Consider the following 16,886-nt stretch of genomic DNA (forward strand, 5'->3'; position numbering starts at 1 on the left):
AACAGTTTGCACCATGCTTACAACAAGTAAGACTGTACCAAATCCATGCAGGTAAGAGCCCAAAAGGGGGACAAACCCACGAAACTAGGATATCACAAAGAAATACCCAGCTAGTTGGTTCAAACTCTCAACCTTGAGCGTCATACTCCCTAAGTTTGAAAAGAAAACCAAATAAACTATCTCCAAGTGGTTAACACCTTCTGACACGCAACACGTACAAGAAGATTATTTTATAAATAGAATATTTACACAGTCGTTAATATTAGTAACAACTAAAAACCCTAATGCCAACCAATACTAGTATATTTATAAAAAAACATGTGCATTGAGGAAAAACTTATATAACACCCCTTTCCTGAGCACTTGAACGTATTCTCCCCTTGACGCATGTGTTAACCACCTCATATCCTTTCTGGACAAGGTAATGAAGGTCATAATTTCTCAGAACCTGCCATTGTTTGTGAAGCTTGAAGATGAAAAACAAGAGGACGGCCAAACACGAAGTAGACCCGGTAATAATGAATAAACCACCAAAGTTATCAAGATTAAGAGCATTCAGATTATTAGAGGTGACACTTCCATCATTGAGAAGAGGTGACTGATTAGGAAACCATGCGCTCTCCATTCTCCTAAGCTTCCCTTCTTCTCTTAGTGCCATAATTTGCCTCGAAATCTCGGGAACCAGCGGGGAGCCTTTGGGAAAGACCTAAAACAAATAAAATAGAAAATTTAAAACTTCGCCTTCATACACTCCAATGTAAAAGAGAATGTTTTTAGGAATTAAAACCTTAACACTAAATTGGGGTGAAACAACTTTTTTAACATAATCAATTTTTTTTTTTCAAACTTACAAATCCAAAACCATTTGTACTTGCCACATGCCCAGCAATGGAGTAGCCATCCCCAGCGTATTTTGAAAGGAAGATCTTGAGGTATGGCATCTCATCAATAATAGCAGACACACCACCATTTTTACTCCCTCTTGATAAAGCTTCAGCGTAGCCATCAAGTGTATATGGCCTGAGACGGTAATCTTCAAAATTCAAGTTACTTATAACTCCTGGGATTAAAGACCCATATTGGTATCCTATGTTGATTTCCTTTGATGCCAAATTAATCTGTTGAACTGTCAACATTGAAGCCAACGTCGCAGTATAGCTAGAAGTCAATATGAGAACCGCAAAGAGCCATACGATCAGTATTAACTTTGACAAGTTGCTTAACAACCTCTCCCCTGTAAGTTGAAAAAAGATTTAGTTGCTCTACAATATTTCGCAAAAGAAGAGTGTTTTAGAGGAAACTTCACAAAGATTTTGATTAACTTTACAACCAGGAGGAATAATACAGTGACTGCTTACGTTGAGCAAAGACGAGGGTTGAGAAAGAAAACCATACAACAGTTGCAATTTGCTGAAGGGGTGAACCATGGAAAGCATCGTTAATAGGACGTTCAATTGCCCAAATGATGAAACCCGTGAAAATAAAGAAGGCAGCACTTGTCAACCAAAGATCTACTGTAAGCGGTCTCAAGAAAATCCACATGTTGTTCCCATTTTTTACTATCATCCCCACACCTAAGTCGGTATAAGTAACAGTGAAATCAACATACAATGATCTGTTGGCCATGATTGTCACATCCCCCACCACAGCATCAAAATTCTGGGTAATCCATGCATCCACAATACAACATGCAGCAATTAATTATCAGAATCATAATTCAGTCAATGAGGCAATTAGGAGATAATCCACGCACTATAACCGTTTAAATTCTTATGCTTTTTGAACAGAGTGCAGAACTTGACGTGGAACATAAAGCATACCTTAAGATAAACCTGATAGATCAGGTCGTTGTAAGTCCCAGCACTCTGTCCATTGCTATCGACGAAAGGTATAAACTCATACTGTAAACGGTGCGGTAAAGCCTCAATTGCAGCCCTGAACACATCTACGCAGAAACCAGTGACAGTTGTTTCATTGGTTTGAGGATCGCGTTCAAAGTCAACCAGGTCCTTAAACCCTGTTTTTACAGGAATGCCAACTCTTAGCTTTTTATTACTCATTCGCATCATCCTACCTTCTGGAATGTTTGCAGATCCTCCAGGACAAATGATGTCTTAAAGTTTACTGGTAGAAGATAAAACTCTACCATCATGAGATGATTGTAATTCTCTAGTTAGTTTTTCTTCAGAACTCCAAAATCCAACTGTTCTTTCTCCTCTTCCTATCACATTCACTATTTCAAATGTGTTTGCTGCTAGTTTCCCCTTGATGAATTGAATTTTACCACTTAAGCCCTGAACTCCACTTTCTAATATCTCCTTTAGAAGTAGTGGACCAAGTCTAGCTGTTGTGATGTTGTCTGAGTCCCACAGATTCAAGTTATTTTCTGGATTTCTTCTCACAGGAGCTTTATACCTTACACGCTCAGCTGCATGTGCTAGACTCCAACATACATCATATGCCCATACACCAGATGCACCAGGCGCCATTGCTCCCAGATTGGAGTCATTGGTGTGAATTATTTTCCTCCACCTTGAAGTAAAATTATCAAGCTCCTCTGATGCTGGAATGTGAGACCTGAAACCAATTACTCCTTGCATTGATTGGATAACAGATGAATTCATTAAATGCAAGTTATTCATGCTCTTGGAGGTCATAATCCAAGCATAACCTTCACCCATCATACCCAACCTTTTTGCATTTATGCAAAGAGAAGACGCAAGAAAATATGACAGGTGCACAATAAATACCACAGTTTGTGATGCCATGACCTTATGAAGCTCTTCAAGGATTTCATTGTCTTTTGATGATGCAGAAATCGCAATCTTATACGAGATATGGATATTTTTCTTTTGGAATTTATCAACCAAATATGGTAGAATGCCTCTTCCCTCATCTGTGTCCTCGTGAATAAAGATGATGTATTTCCACTTGAATTTTTCAACAATAGCAGCAATGCCATTAACTTGGGAGCTGTCACTTTCTTTGACTTGAATGAAATAAGGATATGTGGTCGAGGTTGAGTGACGGATTGGTGCAAAGAATGAAATCACTGGGACTTTAGCCTTTTCTCCAAACTCTGCCAAAATGTTTGCTCCTATGGACGTCTGCGCTCCAATAATTGCTTCTACCTTTGTGTTCCCTACAAGATCAAGAGCTGCACTCCAAATCCAATAAGAGATAGTGAAACCATCAGTACTCAGTCATGTAAGAGCTTCATAATCGAGATTACTAGATGCACACGAGCAAGGATTACTAAGTCAATTGTTTTACTTCTGAATCCTAAGCTCCAATGAAAACTAATACTGAACTCACAAGGCATAGTAGCAAACAAGCAACCACCTGCCCTGGGTCAAGAATACCCAAGAACTCTTAAACGGGTAAAAACCTGATTAGTTCAATCATTGAGAAAAAATATTGAGCAGAAGCCAACACATAGTCACCATCTTTGGTCTTGGATTACACATAGTAAATTTTCAAAAGGAAAACAAACCAATCTAATCGCTATTCCTACTTGTGCACTTTACGATTTGTTTCATGCAAGAAATTTATGAGCTCTACAAAATTTTAGGTCAATCTTGGACCTATGATTAGGTATAGTACTTTTCAATAGACAGAGTTGCTCTTGCAGAATTATTTGAAAAACAGAAAGTTCAAAGTCGGTGATCTTCATCACAAATATCTACTCGTGTCCTTGTTGAGCTTAAGTTGTTCAGTTCACTATTCATAAATATCGAAGAGTGCGATGTCCTAAGAGGCACGTATGCACAAAAATTCAACAATAAATAAACATACATATTAAACAGGTTAATACTATGCCGCGAAACATGCTATCTACAAGTTTCTGAGAGAAGAAGTATCATGGAGATTACACTGAAGCAAGCCATGTCAAATGTGCTAGTAATAATTTTAAGGCTTACCAGCATGAAGAGCTCGCAGAGGTTCACCTTTAGTATCTCTAGCATGCAGAACCACTCTTGTTGCATAGTCATTATGTAAGTTGTAGAAATCATAAATTGCCATGGACATGCAGCTGTGCACAATTTCCCACTCCAATGATCCCATGTCAAGGATCACTGCAACATGAAACTCCTCCCCAAGATAACCATCTTGAGCTTTGTTGGCTTCGGCACAAAAATGAAGAAGAATGCTAATAGCAGTTAACAGGGAGTGGAAGGATTGTTTCTTCCTATTAATCTCCATGTGACTGAATGGAATTAGCAATTTAGACAGCAGATGACCTTCGCCATACTGCTAATGTTCTTGCAATAACATATAAATGGCTGAATAGAAGGTTGTTATACCGCTAATAATTAATAAAAGTCTAAGCAAGTAAAGTCAATATTGTAGGGCACTTTCCAAGAACTATCATAGGAATCCAGTTATAGTTGACTATGATAGTTGGTCTAATAAAGAAATGACTTTTAAAAATGATAACTGGTTCTACTACTAGGATTAGGATAGTTCTTAACCACTAAGTTTTAGTCAATATTCTACAGTTATTGATTCTCTTCAACCTGTGGGCTTGACTAGTTTATAAGTCAATTGGACATGGGTATCACAACATGAGAAGCAACTGTCATGCTAATAGGCACTCTAGAATGGCCAAAATTAAGGGACGATGTCACCAAAACTGAGTGCAAAACTATTTTTCTAAGGAACATCAACAAAGTAATCATGATGCAAAAAAAACAGCGACACCATATCCTCAAATTCATTCATGGAAGAACTAGGGAAGCCATTCATATTCTAGAATTTGCATTTCACCGTTGTCAAAGGTTGGTAACGTAGAAAATCTACTTTCCTTCCTTCAAGTTAGAAGTCAATAACTAATCCCAGAAAGATTGTTGTGAACCTCTAAAGCTCCCATCTGTGATATAGAGCATACAACAGTTTCGATGTAATTTTGTTTTCATCTGTCTATACCACATGTAGGGATCACACTAAATTGCTTTTTATTTATTTTCTTATACATCTACAACACGCCAACTCTGTAATCCAAACCTACGTGCACACCCATTTAGGTTGGGGTTGATCTATGTAGTATACCCTATCCATGCAAGATTAAACACGGTAGCTAACTAGCTAACACTCCACGAGGTTGATTCATAGTATACCATCAGAGGAACGTTGGGAACTTAGGTAATTGTCGAAGCAATTGAGTCAGCCCAAATCAAGCTGCTAGCTCAAGATATGGATAATTGCATTCAATTTAATAAGAGACAAGACTAGCCTTATTATTGGCATTGTGTCTTCAAAAAGTTACTCAGACTTGAACCACCCATGGCCTCGCTACTTCTCTGAGAACAAATCTCTGAATTTTTCCTTGAACAACATCACACCACTGTTTTACGCACAATGTATTTGTGCAGCCTTACTCTGAAATACTCCATGATTTTTCGTTCTGCTTCCGAGTCAACCTAGTTTTCAAACTCACAATTCACAAATGCACAGGCGTCTCCCCCAATACTCGTCTGGATGCGCTACAACAGCAGCCTTGTTCACATCTGGGTTCGTGTATAGCTAGGATTCAACCTCAATGCTGCTCAGATTCTCTCCACCGCTGATAATCATGTTCTTTGATCGATCTTTGATCATACACCCACATCTCCCGTGTAGAACCTCCAGTTCACTCTCATACATGTGCCTTCTGGGTTCTTGAAATATCCCAGCACGATACACCAACCTACCTATCGAGTATCGATTACCTCAATTAATTAACGGAATCACAAAAAAAATCAGTTAATAAGGGAAGAAAACCATAGTACCTTGTAAAACTACTTCACCAAGTATTGACCCTTCTTGCTTCACACTCACTCCGAATTCGGCATCCACTACGTCCACCACCTAAACCCAATTTTTCTCACACCTTGCCTTATTTTAAGCCTCACTCTCTCCGTCGCTGGAAACCGATTCCACTGCTGTTTCAAAGCGCACAATAATAGTGTTTCGGTTAAGCCATACAAATGAATCACCGCGAAAACCAATTAATCAGTCCTCAAAAGCACGGCAACCAGTGGCGGAGCCATGGCCGTGAAGATATGGACCCGATTCTTGAGCGGCTTGTCATCCGAAGAATTTGAGAGCATGATGAGCGCCACAGACGCGCCACACATATTGGTGGCAGTGATTTTTCATCACAATAGATAGCCAGCTTTACAATTCCTGTAATTTTTCTTCTCAAAAAGATACAAGATCAAATGTGCATGAGAAGAGTTAGTAAGTGTTTCATGGTAGTTTCTTGATCTAAGTGTATCAATCAACTTATGTGATTATTATCATTCAACATTTTAAACGGGATTCTCAGTCCAACCACCTGCCCAACAAATGAGAGCCAGGACACAAGATAAAGTTCAATTACCGATTCAAGGTTTGTCGGAGAAGCATCCCCAACCAACATCAGCTTCATCCATTCGCAGGTCCCACATGGATTTATAATTTGTACCATGGCCTATGCAAGTAAGGATGTTCCTACAATTACCAATATTGACTTCTTCAGTGCATGTATTCAAAGTATGAAGGTTGTCAAAATCTTTTCACTAGTAACTATCACGCCAATCACATGTAAGCACAACACAACTACGCAAGTAAATATGAGGTCCAACAAAGGGTGCCTGATTGTGTCATAGGAAATCCATGCAAGCTGTAACCTTCCAACAGTCAAGAAGCCTCAACACTGATTTTCCACCCACACAAGCTAAGGGATTCAGAAAAGGCCATGCTACGAATTTACATTTAGGGCTTAAAAACAATGCCCTGAATTCGTAAATAACATATACATCTATCTTTTGCTCGTAATGTACTAGTAATCAATTCCTTTACAGAGTACGTCAGCGGCAATACGCCAGCTTAGCCTACCAAGCGCTTCACATCTGCTTTGCCCCAAAAACTTGGCATGCATTATGTTATGTGCCACCAGAATTTTATCATTGGCATTTACCATTGAGTTTGACACACGATTGGTGCATTCTATGTATTCAAAGTGACTACATTTACATTACATGTCAATTTAAAAAGTGTTCCAACTCATTCTGTTTAATTCTCTCATGGTGCAATGGAGGACTCTCATTTGATTGACACTTCGATGCATATGTTCAGATTTTCATATCAGAACATGTTTACACTCACCAAACATAAGAACGACTGCTAATGTGAGTCCAAATTTCCACAAATTTCTTTAAAAAGTTTTACCTCGGATTAATGACCAAAACCATATTTATTCACCAACAAACAAAAAAAAGTCTTACACTGAAAACTGGACCTTTTCAGAAGCATGTTAAATGATTAAAAGACATTTAAGCTTATGCTGTCTCAAAGTTTTTACCAGAATCATTGACCATAATTTAACAGTGCTAAGCAGACTATGCATCGAGACCATACTTCAATGATTTCTTTAGTGATAATGTTTAATACTAGGAAAAATAAAACAAAGCTAAATCTAAGATAGGAGGACTCCTAAGAAAATGTACCTCCAGAGTTATAAATGTCCATTTTGATTCCAGCAATATCTTAGCAGAGCAGGAAGGAAGGACATTTTCAATTTCATCCAATGCCAAAGGTCAACCATCTACAGAAACCGAAGTCAGCAGACAATACAATCTCCTCAACAAGGCAAATTAAGTTGACCCCAGAAAGATTAGCATCTTTATTGTTCTCCATTATTGAAAATTCTTTACGTGGATGCTAGTTTTCTTTTTTCTGATTCAATTCTCTGACTCGACTTTGGAAGATAACTAATCCTAAAATCGCTTTGCAAAATTCTTTTCAATCCCTATGACCCTATCAAACATAACTTCCATAAGAAAATGGACATACCATTGCCATAAACACGGAAATATAGCACTGGAACCCAGTACAAGGCACTATAGACCACATGAAGATCATAGTAATGTACATCATGACTGCTCTGAACCTAAAAAAAAGAAAAAGAACACGAGTAGTAACCTAAAGTATCAAAACTATACCACGTCCATTATTGAACACTTGAATACCTAACGTAGACAAACCTACCAGCGTGGCATAATCTATAGCATCCTCTTTCCCACAACAAGTGGTCTCTTCTTCCCCACTCTTACTCACTCTGTCCCTATCTTCCTGTAAAAAGAATAGAAGTATAATGACATCAACACTGCCACCAAAAGGGAGAGCAATTCCAGTTCAAAGAAAACAGACCTCACTTGATTCATGAACCCGAATCCTCTCCAGAGTAAAGTGACCCTCCACCTGAAAGAAAAAAGAAAAAAAAAGCAAGATGTATCAAAATTGTACAGACTGCGATTATAAGAGAATTAACGACACTAACATCACGAGAAGGAATCCAAGGTTTTTTCGGACAAGAGACCCAAAACCACGGTGGGTAATCAGGGTTGCTCCTTTTCCATTTTTCTGCAAAAGATCTAACAGAAAGATCGAACTCAGTCTTGGAGAGACTCCCGTCCCAAGAAGAAGTATCCATTACACCTCTGCAACGAGAACTGCAAATTAGGGTTTATAATTTTTTCTAAAAAAAGCTAAATCACAACTGCAACTGACAAAATCCATCAATTTCAACAACAACTGTGGAAAGTAACTAGAAAATTCAGAATCGAACGCAGAATCTGATGAACACTGATAGCAATGGAGGATTAAATTATTCCGATTCGATTAGGTTACCGTTAGAGATCAGAGACCGGCATTACGTCGACGCTCAACTTGGTGTTCTCCTTTTGGCTTTTATACCTTTTGTCCTGTTTGCCAGGTAATAAACTAAATTAAAGCTCTTTAAAAAAAAAACTAAATTAAAGTTATTTCATCACAAGTTGTATCTAATACTGAATTTAAATTTATTCTTATAAAATGTATAATTGCGATTAATAATTTTATAAATGTAACAAATGTTTTATCAGATTGTTATGTACAGGAGAATGGGAGATACCCTGGTTGGTCTGATTATCTGTCCAGGACCTTGAGGTCCAAGGTTCATTCTCACCAGAGCGGTTTGGGATTTGGGTAGTTTTCCATGGTTCTATTCTCACCAGGGCGGTTTGGGATTTGGGTAGTTTTCCATCCACTGTGGCGGGATTTGGATAGTTTTCCATGGTTCTATTCTCACCAGGGCGGTTTGGGATTTGGATAGTTTTCCATCCACTGTGGTAGTCTTCATGCCCAAGGCTTAGCGTGTGTGTGGCCTGTGGGCCTTTAAAAAAAAAAAAATTTGTTATGTACAGGCACCATATATTTATTATGCAAAATCTACTCACCTTAATTTTCCTTACACTAGTTCAATTTTTAACAAAAATTTAGACTACAAAATACATTTTTAAAAAAAAATTAAGAATGACACAATACAAATTTATCTTTTTTTGAACATCAGAAAATTCTCACCTAACAATAGAATAAGTTTGACCAAAACTAAATGTGCAGTCACGACATGATAAATTGAAGCAAAACCGAGGTGTAGCCACAAGAGTATTATTACCAATAAGAATCGAACTTACAATCTCCCGAATTCATACGGTTTGATCCCAAAAACTGTCAAATATCCCAATTCTTATAATTGTTTTTCAAAAAATACCATTCGAAGTTTGGAGTAATGTTGCAAACATACCCCCGAAAGGCCATATACTGCTGAGTGAATGTGTGCGACCTTCCCAAACAGTACTAGCTCTCGCTATATTGATATCCAAGAAGAGTTTCCTCCCTCCGGAATCTGAAATTTTCCGGTATCAGAGTTCTGATAGCAGCTCCGTGGCTCTTTAGTAACAGGTGGAGGCAAAGTCAAATTTTTGGAGATTTAACTAAATGAGGCCTAAACGTCGCTCATTGTAATCTTCTGGGTCCTTGTCCCATGTTGGCTCCGCCAATACAATCTTAACATAAACCAAAATCAAAGAAAATATGCTAAAGAGACACTTTCAAACAAAAGTTTGCATAAAGGAGGGGGAGGACATGGAAATTTTTAGAAAAAACAGCCACAACTCAAGAAAAAACCAGCAACAAATCACCCGAAACCACAGTAACAACAATCCCACCAAAGTCACCACAACTAAAAAGAATGAGAAACATACCAAGATGAGGAAGAATCGATGAAAAAGAGGAAAAAGAACAAAAAGAGATAAGCAACAAAATAAGCAGAGTCATATACACATGAAAACAGAGTAGTTCACATATTAGAGGATCAAAATATCTTCTTGTACATCCAGAATAAAAATTAACAAGACAATTTTTTGAATTTTTTTTTCGGGGGGTGGGGGGAGGTACTAATTCATAAACTGCAACATCAGATCACATAACTGAAGGGTTAAGCTAACGGTTAAACAGAGTCTTGTTGCGATATTTACTAAACTAGTGAAGATATGGGGCCTGATACTGGTAACCATTTCCAAAGTAATTGCCATGATTAGGAGAGAAACCGTAGGTGGCAGAACCCATGAGAGAGGGAACATGGTTGTCAGCAGGTGCGGTGTACATGTATGGTCTGTCATACACGTATTGTGGGTACCTGTCAGCAACTCTAGGGTAGAATGTCATCTCAGCGGCAACATTAGTGACACGAGGCCCACAACCTACACCATTAGCACGAGGTCTTTTGGGTTGAGGCTTAACAACTTCAGTTACCCTTTTGTTGTCTGCCTTAGCCTTCTCCAGCTGAACAACCCGTTTCTGGAGTGGGTCCACAGGATACTGCTCCTCGAGCTTATGCTCCTCAATGCATTTCATCACAGCTTTAAGGGCAGTCAGTTCCCGATCATTGACTTCATTCTGAAACATGATAAAGTATGTTAACAATATCTAACTGCATCTACAAAAGGATTAAATTCTTAGGCAAAGTCAAACAAAGGACACACATTCAAGTTCCCAACATGTTGGATATAGCTACATTCTGTTTCATCATCACTTTTCACTTTCAAAAGATTCCAATACACTACTGGGGCCGGATAAGAGGAAGACGAAAGCAACGAGTAGCGAGAAAAGTAAAATGTAAATACTACCAAAGATTGGACATGGACAAATGCTGGTTAGAGAATGTTCAAAGTTTCAAAAGTAAATTCCCGGTAACTGTTCAAAATGAAGCCACAAGCCCTCTCTTGAGCTCAAGGTTCAGGTGGCATCCAGAATCAATGCCAATTATATGCATTTCCAACCGCAATTTAGAAAAAGGCAAAATATTATTCCTAACACCATGTGATTTAAAGAAGTAATGCACCTGTCCGGAAGGAGACATGTTTCCTGGCTTGCTGGGTGAAGAAGTTTTCCTTGCCTCTTTCAAATAGGATTTCAGCAATGGAACAGGTGAAAACTTCTCTGTAAGCTCAAAAGCAAAAGCCAGGTTAACTGCATCAATTTGCCTTCCATTATTTACCAGCACTTCAATTACACCTGAGAATTTCAGGAAAAAAAAAAAAGGAAAAGTAGTTAACGAGGCAAATAACATATGTTGGACAAAACGTTTGAAGATAATTTCAACTTCTTATATCATCCAGACTAAATCCATTTCCTTCGAATGCAAAAAGACTATTTTATTATAAGGAGCACCAACCATGTCCAACCTAATCATTTTACAAGCAACAAGATAGACAGGCTCGTGCTATCAAATATGCTAAAACTCTTATCCAAGCATAATACCACTGTAACAAATAACAAAGGTGTTGGACATGAAAGATAGAATTTGGTTTCTCAACTTCTTATATCATCTACTTCAAATCCACTTTATCCAAGTACAATGCCACCAAACTATCCCAATTCACAAAGATCGAAAAAAAAAAATTATTGACATTGTTCAGAAAAGTTTCAACTCACGCACACTAAAACCGAAGAGAAACAGAACAGCAGGCTTTCTCCAGGGGTCAACTTTTATTACAGATACAATCATACAAACAACCCAAAAGAGATCATATAATTAACAGAAATTATTCATTTTCTGGGAAGGATTCACACTCAGCTTTTCAAGGGAGCTTTTACATCATCGATCCTTCATAGTTCGGAAGCATCAGGATATGCTCCCTTGCATCCCCCAATTCTACAAGGCCTTAGGTTACCAAGGACAAAATGAATGGTTGCCTTAACCAGAAAAAACAACAAGACTAGTGTCTCTAGTACTTCAGAAATCGTTAAAGGTTAAACAACTCCCACAAATGAGGCGAGTGCAGTGGAAGTGGGGTCGGGGAAGAACAAAATGTATGCAGCCTTACCCCAATATTCAGAGAGGCTGTTTCAAAGGATTTGAACCTAGGGGGCGGTAAAACAATTTTAACATTAGGCTGAAAGTTTCAGGCTGTTTCAAAGGATTTGAAACTGTAACCCTAGGTGGCGAACAATTTTAATTTTTAACATTAGGCTGCAAGCTACAGAAATGCCAGCCAGATAAAAGGCAACGTGGAAACGTCGAAACATTGAAGTACCAGAAGTTTAGTTCAGAAACTGTCATCGTTGTAAATCTAAAACCATGTGCAGGCAACTACACAGAAGAAAATCCCTCAGCAAGTTATTTTGACCATTAGAAGAAAAAAGAAATGTACATTTACAGCCAAATAAAAACAGCAGAATCTTGATAGACAAAGAAACTTGTTTTGCTCATTTTATAGATTGGCTAAATAATGTAAAATTGTGACTAACTGAGTCTTGTAGAAATTCTTTCAACAGCATTAGCCAAACTGTGTTGTACCTATCCTTTGGGCTGCACCCCCATGGTGCTCCTTAACAAATCTCTACTGCACTAGTAAAAGAAAATTTACAGTAGGCACTATTAGTTGAATTTTCCAACCTAGAAGTAATTAGTTGTAATAATGCTTGCAAACTAAAAGAATCAGATACATGTCCAAAGATTATAAAATTGATTTGACTAACTACGCCCACAAAAACATGCAAACTTAGTTTATGGTTTTCACAGAATTATTAGGTCGGTAAAACCCAATATTCTCAACCATAACATTGACACTAAATTTCATCATTGACAGCTCTACCAAAGTGAACAACATACCCGGCATTTTGTCTGACAGTCCAAGATAACGACACAAATCAGCTGTTTGACGACGACGAGAGATCATCGGTATTAGCCTGGATAATTCTTTGTCGTCAAAATGGGAGGCAATGCCAAAACTGGCCATAAGTTGCAAAAATGCATGAGCCTCCAAGGAGTTCCCATTGCTAGCATCCAAATCAAGAGCTTCCAACTTCGGTTTCCATTCTTCAGCAATTCTCTTTGCCTGCTCCTTAACCGCTTCAGATATTAAATCAGATACAGAAACAAGATCCGTATATGTTGACAAAATGCTAAGGCACTCCATTAACATAATACAGGTTCGGCGGAGACCCAATAGGTTTGAATCCTTCTTCCCATCGATAGCTGGTACTTCTGTTGGGTAGAAATCCTTCAAGGAATTCAGCACTAAATAGGCTGGGTTTGCTGCAGCTTTCAATGCAAATGGAATTTCTTCTCTTAGAGCAGCAAGGTTTTTACGGTTGTCTGATATAAATTGGTGGAGCCCTTCTGAGTCCATTTCTTCACATAGTTTGATTAACTGTGGATAACATTTCACCTCCATGCTTCCAATTTCAGAACTTAGGGGGTCTTCTAAACTGTTCTCAGAAGACATGTTATCTTTCTCTTCAGCAGTTGGGGCCTCAAATTGTTCATCACTAGTAACAACAGCAGTCTCCACATATGATGCCTTCCTGTGCTTGTCCAGAGCATTAGTAATAGCAAAGACAGCAGCATCTCTCTTCCCTTGGAGCTTCTCCAGTGAAGATTGTTCCTTGGCCCCCACAGCTGCTTCACGCTTCTTCAAGATTTCCCGGGATCTCCTTGTTTTAGTTTCAAATTCCTTCTCTTGATCTTCCAACTCATGAAAGCGTCTCTTCAAGGACTTCTCGAGCCCACGGAAATGTTCTTCTAGTTCCTTCCATTTCAGATTAAGAGTTACGGCTCGCTGACTTTCCAGTTCAGCAAATGCTTTCTGAAGCTGCTGTATCTTAGAGGTTGTAGAGTCCATGAGCATGGAAACTGATTCATTGTCATCCATGGCAGGAGAGCTGAAGGGAAAAGGGAAAATCAATTATTCCGAGAGGTGTAAACCAGCTCCTTAAAAGATATTCCATAACAAAGAATATGTGTGAAATGCCAAAAAAGTTGTACATGAATGAATTTACAACTTTAGAGAAACAGGAGAGAAAGAAAACCAACTAGGGGGGGGGGGGAAGTGAAAAGCTTAACCAACCTTTGAAAAATGAACAAAACAACTCAACTTTACAGTAAAACAAACAATAATAAACACCACTACAAGCAGCAAGCTTCTTTCTAATAGCTGCAATATTACTACTAATGAAACAACTGTCAGTTGACAACACAAGCAAGCAATTCTACATGTACACACACACAATGCTGGCCAATATATAATTAATTTAATACTCAAACACCCGATTAACTGCTCAATAAAGACCTGAAATAGAAAAATCTAAGCACAGATTGCATGAGGCTGAGGTAGAGTTTCAAAACCCCCATCCTGGCCAACAAAAATCCCACAACTAAAATGTTACTGTTATCTCATGAATACCTAGAAGTGAGACCAAAACAATCCATATCACTGTGCCCATAGGCTAGAAACCCCCCACCAGAAGCACCATTCAACAGCTCCTCCCAAGCTAACTCAAGCCCTGTGCATTCATGGGTTCGCCGTTAAACTTGCACATGGTGTGACAGCATATACAAGCAAGAATCAGTTGTGGGATACACCCTTATAGACAACAAATACATAATTTTTACATCAAAGAACTTTTACCACTTCAACGCCACAGATTGAGTATCAGAAGGGGATGGAAAATGAGTCCCAATTTGTAAACATACTAAATAGCTCCCTCGTGCATTCCAAACGTGCCAACTCACATGGAAGTCAGAGTGTCAGGCCCAGAGTGTCAGGCCCAACTAGTAAATTACTACACCTACAGAATTTTCTTCCTTCACCCTCCTTTTTTCTCTGTCTTTAGCTTTTATCATTTCTTTGGGTTTGTAATTTGTATGCAACCAATGTAAGCGCAAAGGGTGATAGATGATACTTCGTCAAATGAAGAACAGACATTTAGACAAAACAATGAATGGGGGAAAAGAGATTATAAAAATAAATTAATGAAATTTGGAGTCAGTATGGATAAAGGATCTTCCTATGTTATACTATTTAATTCTCGACGATGAATCGATTTCATAGTTCAGATATTGTTATTCATGATATTTCATTTACAGGCGAAAGAGTTATCATCTCTATGGGATTAAATCCCGAGTTATTGTGAAGTAAAGAAAAATCAAATAAATAGTGAGATTATGGAAGTAAATATTCTCGCATTTATTGCTACTGCACTGTTCAAATTGACAAATTCTACAGATAGTGATTCCGTTCTTGTTTTGTTAGGTCAAAATTGCATGGCAATAATAGAACGGACTCTCAAGTCGACCCTCAGGATTAAAGAAACTAGAAAGAGCATGGTAAACCAAAAAAAAATCAACCTCGATTAACCAAAGAGCCAACTGATCACAGTTTATATACGCAGTTACAAATAATCAACCCAAATTAACAGGAATTAGACATAAGACAAGTCCAGATCCAAAAACAAAAAATAATTTTAATTTTGTTCTTTCAACAAAGAAAAAGAAAGGCGATAACTAATTATCTATCCTAGTATCCTTAAATAGAAAGAAAAAAAAAACTGAGCTACTCCACTAAACCCAAACAGCAAGAGAAAGTACGTATTGGTACGAGCATACACATCCTATATTACTATACAATCTGCAAGCACAGTCAACTATCATATTCTCAAAAGGCTCCAAAGATAATCGGAAGCCTAAAAGAACATACACTGATTTGACCAGTTGAATACATATTAAAAAAAAAGAAACGAAAATAGATAATAGCTGAACAAATCACCAAGCACACAAATGCATCCTAACCGTAATCAAAGTCTGCGCTTATATGACTATAGTAAAACAAGAACTTATCAACTTACCACTAATTCACCGAAGAAGATGATGGAGCAAAAGATCGCCAAAACTAAGGTATCGAAAACACAAACCCTAAATAGATGAAACAAAAATATGAAAGATAAAGAACTCCCTAAATAAGCTTCCAGCAAGCTCGCCAAAGCTTTAAGAGCTAAAATCATTAAATTCCACAAGAAATGAAGCTATTTCTCCCCAAAAAATAAAAGCCGATCTGACGATAACTACGAAGTAAACTTGATAAAAAGTACACAAGAGAGTTTGAAAATGAAAGCTTACCAGATTGATACAGAACGAGTGAAATTGGCGAACCTGAAGAAATTCGCCGAGATTATTGATCCATTGTCGGAGTGTGTGCGTGTGTGTGCGAGTGGCTGGCTGGCTGCTCTGCAGTGCAAGCCCTAGAGAAAGAGGAAAGTTCAAGGAGGCAAAAGGGCGGAGAGATATCGCAGACCTGAGCCCCTCTTTCCTTTGCTTTTTAAGGGGCACCCGCGTTTTTGCTACTTCATAAAGTAAAAAATTGTTGTCTGGTATTCTGGGCTGTCATTGTCTGGGACTGGTTCCAGTGAAACTGCTTGGTGTCCCTTAGTCATTTAATCATTTTAACTCATATCACGTGCCCTTAAATTCCGAACTCAGCCCAATGGGCTTTGTCTTCAGCCCACCCAAACTTCACCATATAGTCGGCCCACCTGTCATTTTCGTGTCCATCAGATCAGAATCGAGAGGCTACCGTGTTCTGTTGGAGGGCCGTGATCTCTCCGTCTTGAGAGAAAATATTTCATCCACAACTAAGTTTTGTGTTTAAATTTAAAGTGTGTATTAGTTAATGCCGTTAAAATTTGGTAGCAAAAGGTCTCCTCAATGCTTGAAAAGAGAAGAGTGTGCATACCAACTCCCTCTATTTTCATGCTTAAAGGCA

The 16,886-nt window shown here is 38.3% G+C and overlaps 3 protein-coding genes across 5 annotated transcripts; all 3 read right to left on the reverse strand.

The window, feature by feature from the left end:
* Positions 1–227: 227 nt before the first annotated feature.
* On the reverse strand, positions 228–7,759 carry LOC120007658 (glutamate receptor 1.2-like). The gene is given in 7 exon segments (XM_038858041.1): positions 228–706; positions 852–1,234; positions 1,359–1,659; positions 1,821–3,157; positions 3,921–5,690; positions 5,769–6,471; positions 7,470–7,759. Coding segments are annotated over 5 exon segments (2,673 nt in total). The 5' UTR covers positions 4,204–5,690; positions 5,769–6,471; positions 7,470–7,759; the 3' UTR covers positions 228–337.
* Positions 7,760–7,784: 25 nt separating this feature from the next.
* On the reverse strand, positions 7,785–8,641 carry LOC120007659 (ubiquitin-like-conjugating enzyme ATG10). The gene is made up of 3 exons (XM_038858042.1): positions 8,303–8,641; positions 8,173–8,223; positions 7,785–8,094 (listed from the first exon to the last, which is right to left on the reverse strand). Exons 1-3 carry the CDS (start codon positions 8,453–8,455, stop codon positions 7,945–7,947), a joined length of 354 nt encoding a protein of 117 aa, XP_038713970.1. The 5' UTR covers positions 8,456–8,641; the 3' UTR covers positions 7,785–7,944.
* Positions 8,642–10,096: 1,455 nt separating this feature from the next.
* On the reverse strand, positions 10,097–16,434 carry LOC120007187 (FRIGIDA-like protein 3). Of its 3 annotated transcripts, XM_038857380.1 has the most exons (5): positions 16,244–16,399; positions 15,973–16,039; positions 12,959–14,010; positions 11,186–11,358; positions 10,097–10,740 (listed from the first exon to the last, which is right to left on the reverse strand). In XM_038857380.1, exons 3-5 carry the CDS (start codon positions 13,998–14,000, stop codon positions 10,324–10,326), a joined length of 1,632 nt encoding a protein of 543 aa, XP_038713308.1. In that variant the 5' UTR covers positions 14,001–14,010; positions 15,973–16,039; positions 16,244–16,399; the 3' UTR covers positions 10,097–10,323. The 3 variants fall into 3 exon arrangements, with proteins under 3 accessions (XP_038713308.1, XP_038713309.1, XP_038713307.1); XM_038857381.1 differs by lacking the exon at positions 15,973–16,039 and having other exon boundaries at positions 16,244–16,434; XM_038857379.1 differs by lacking the exons at positions 15,973–16,039; positions 16,244–16,399 and adding an exon at positions 14,532–14,572.
* Positions 16,435–16,886: the final 452 nt, after the last annotated feature.

The sequence above is a fragment of the Tripterygium wilfordii genome, chromosome 10, assembly GCF_013401445.1.
Source record: "Tripterygium wilfordii isolate XIE 37 chromosome 10, ASM1340144v1, whole genome shotgun sequence".
In the NCBI taxonomy this organism is placed as follows: domain Eukaryota; kingdom Viridiplantae; phylum Streptophyta; class Magnoliopsida; order Celastrales; family Celastraceae; genus Tripterygium; species Tripterygium wilfordii.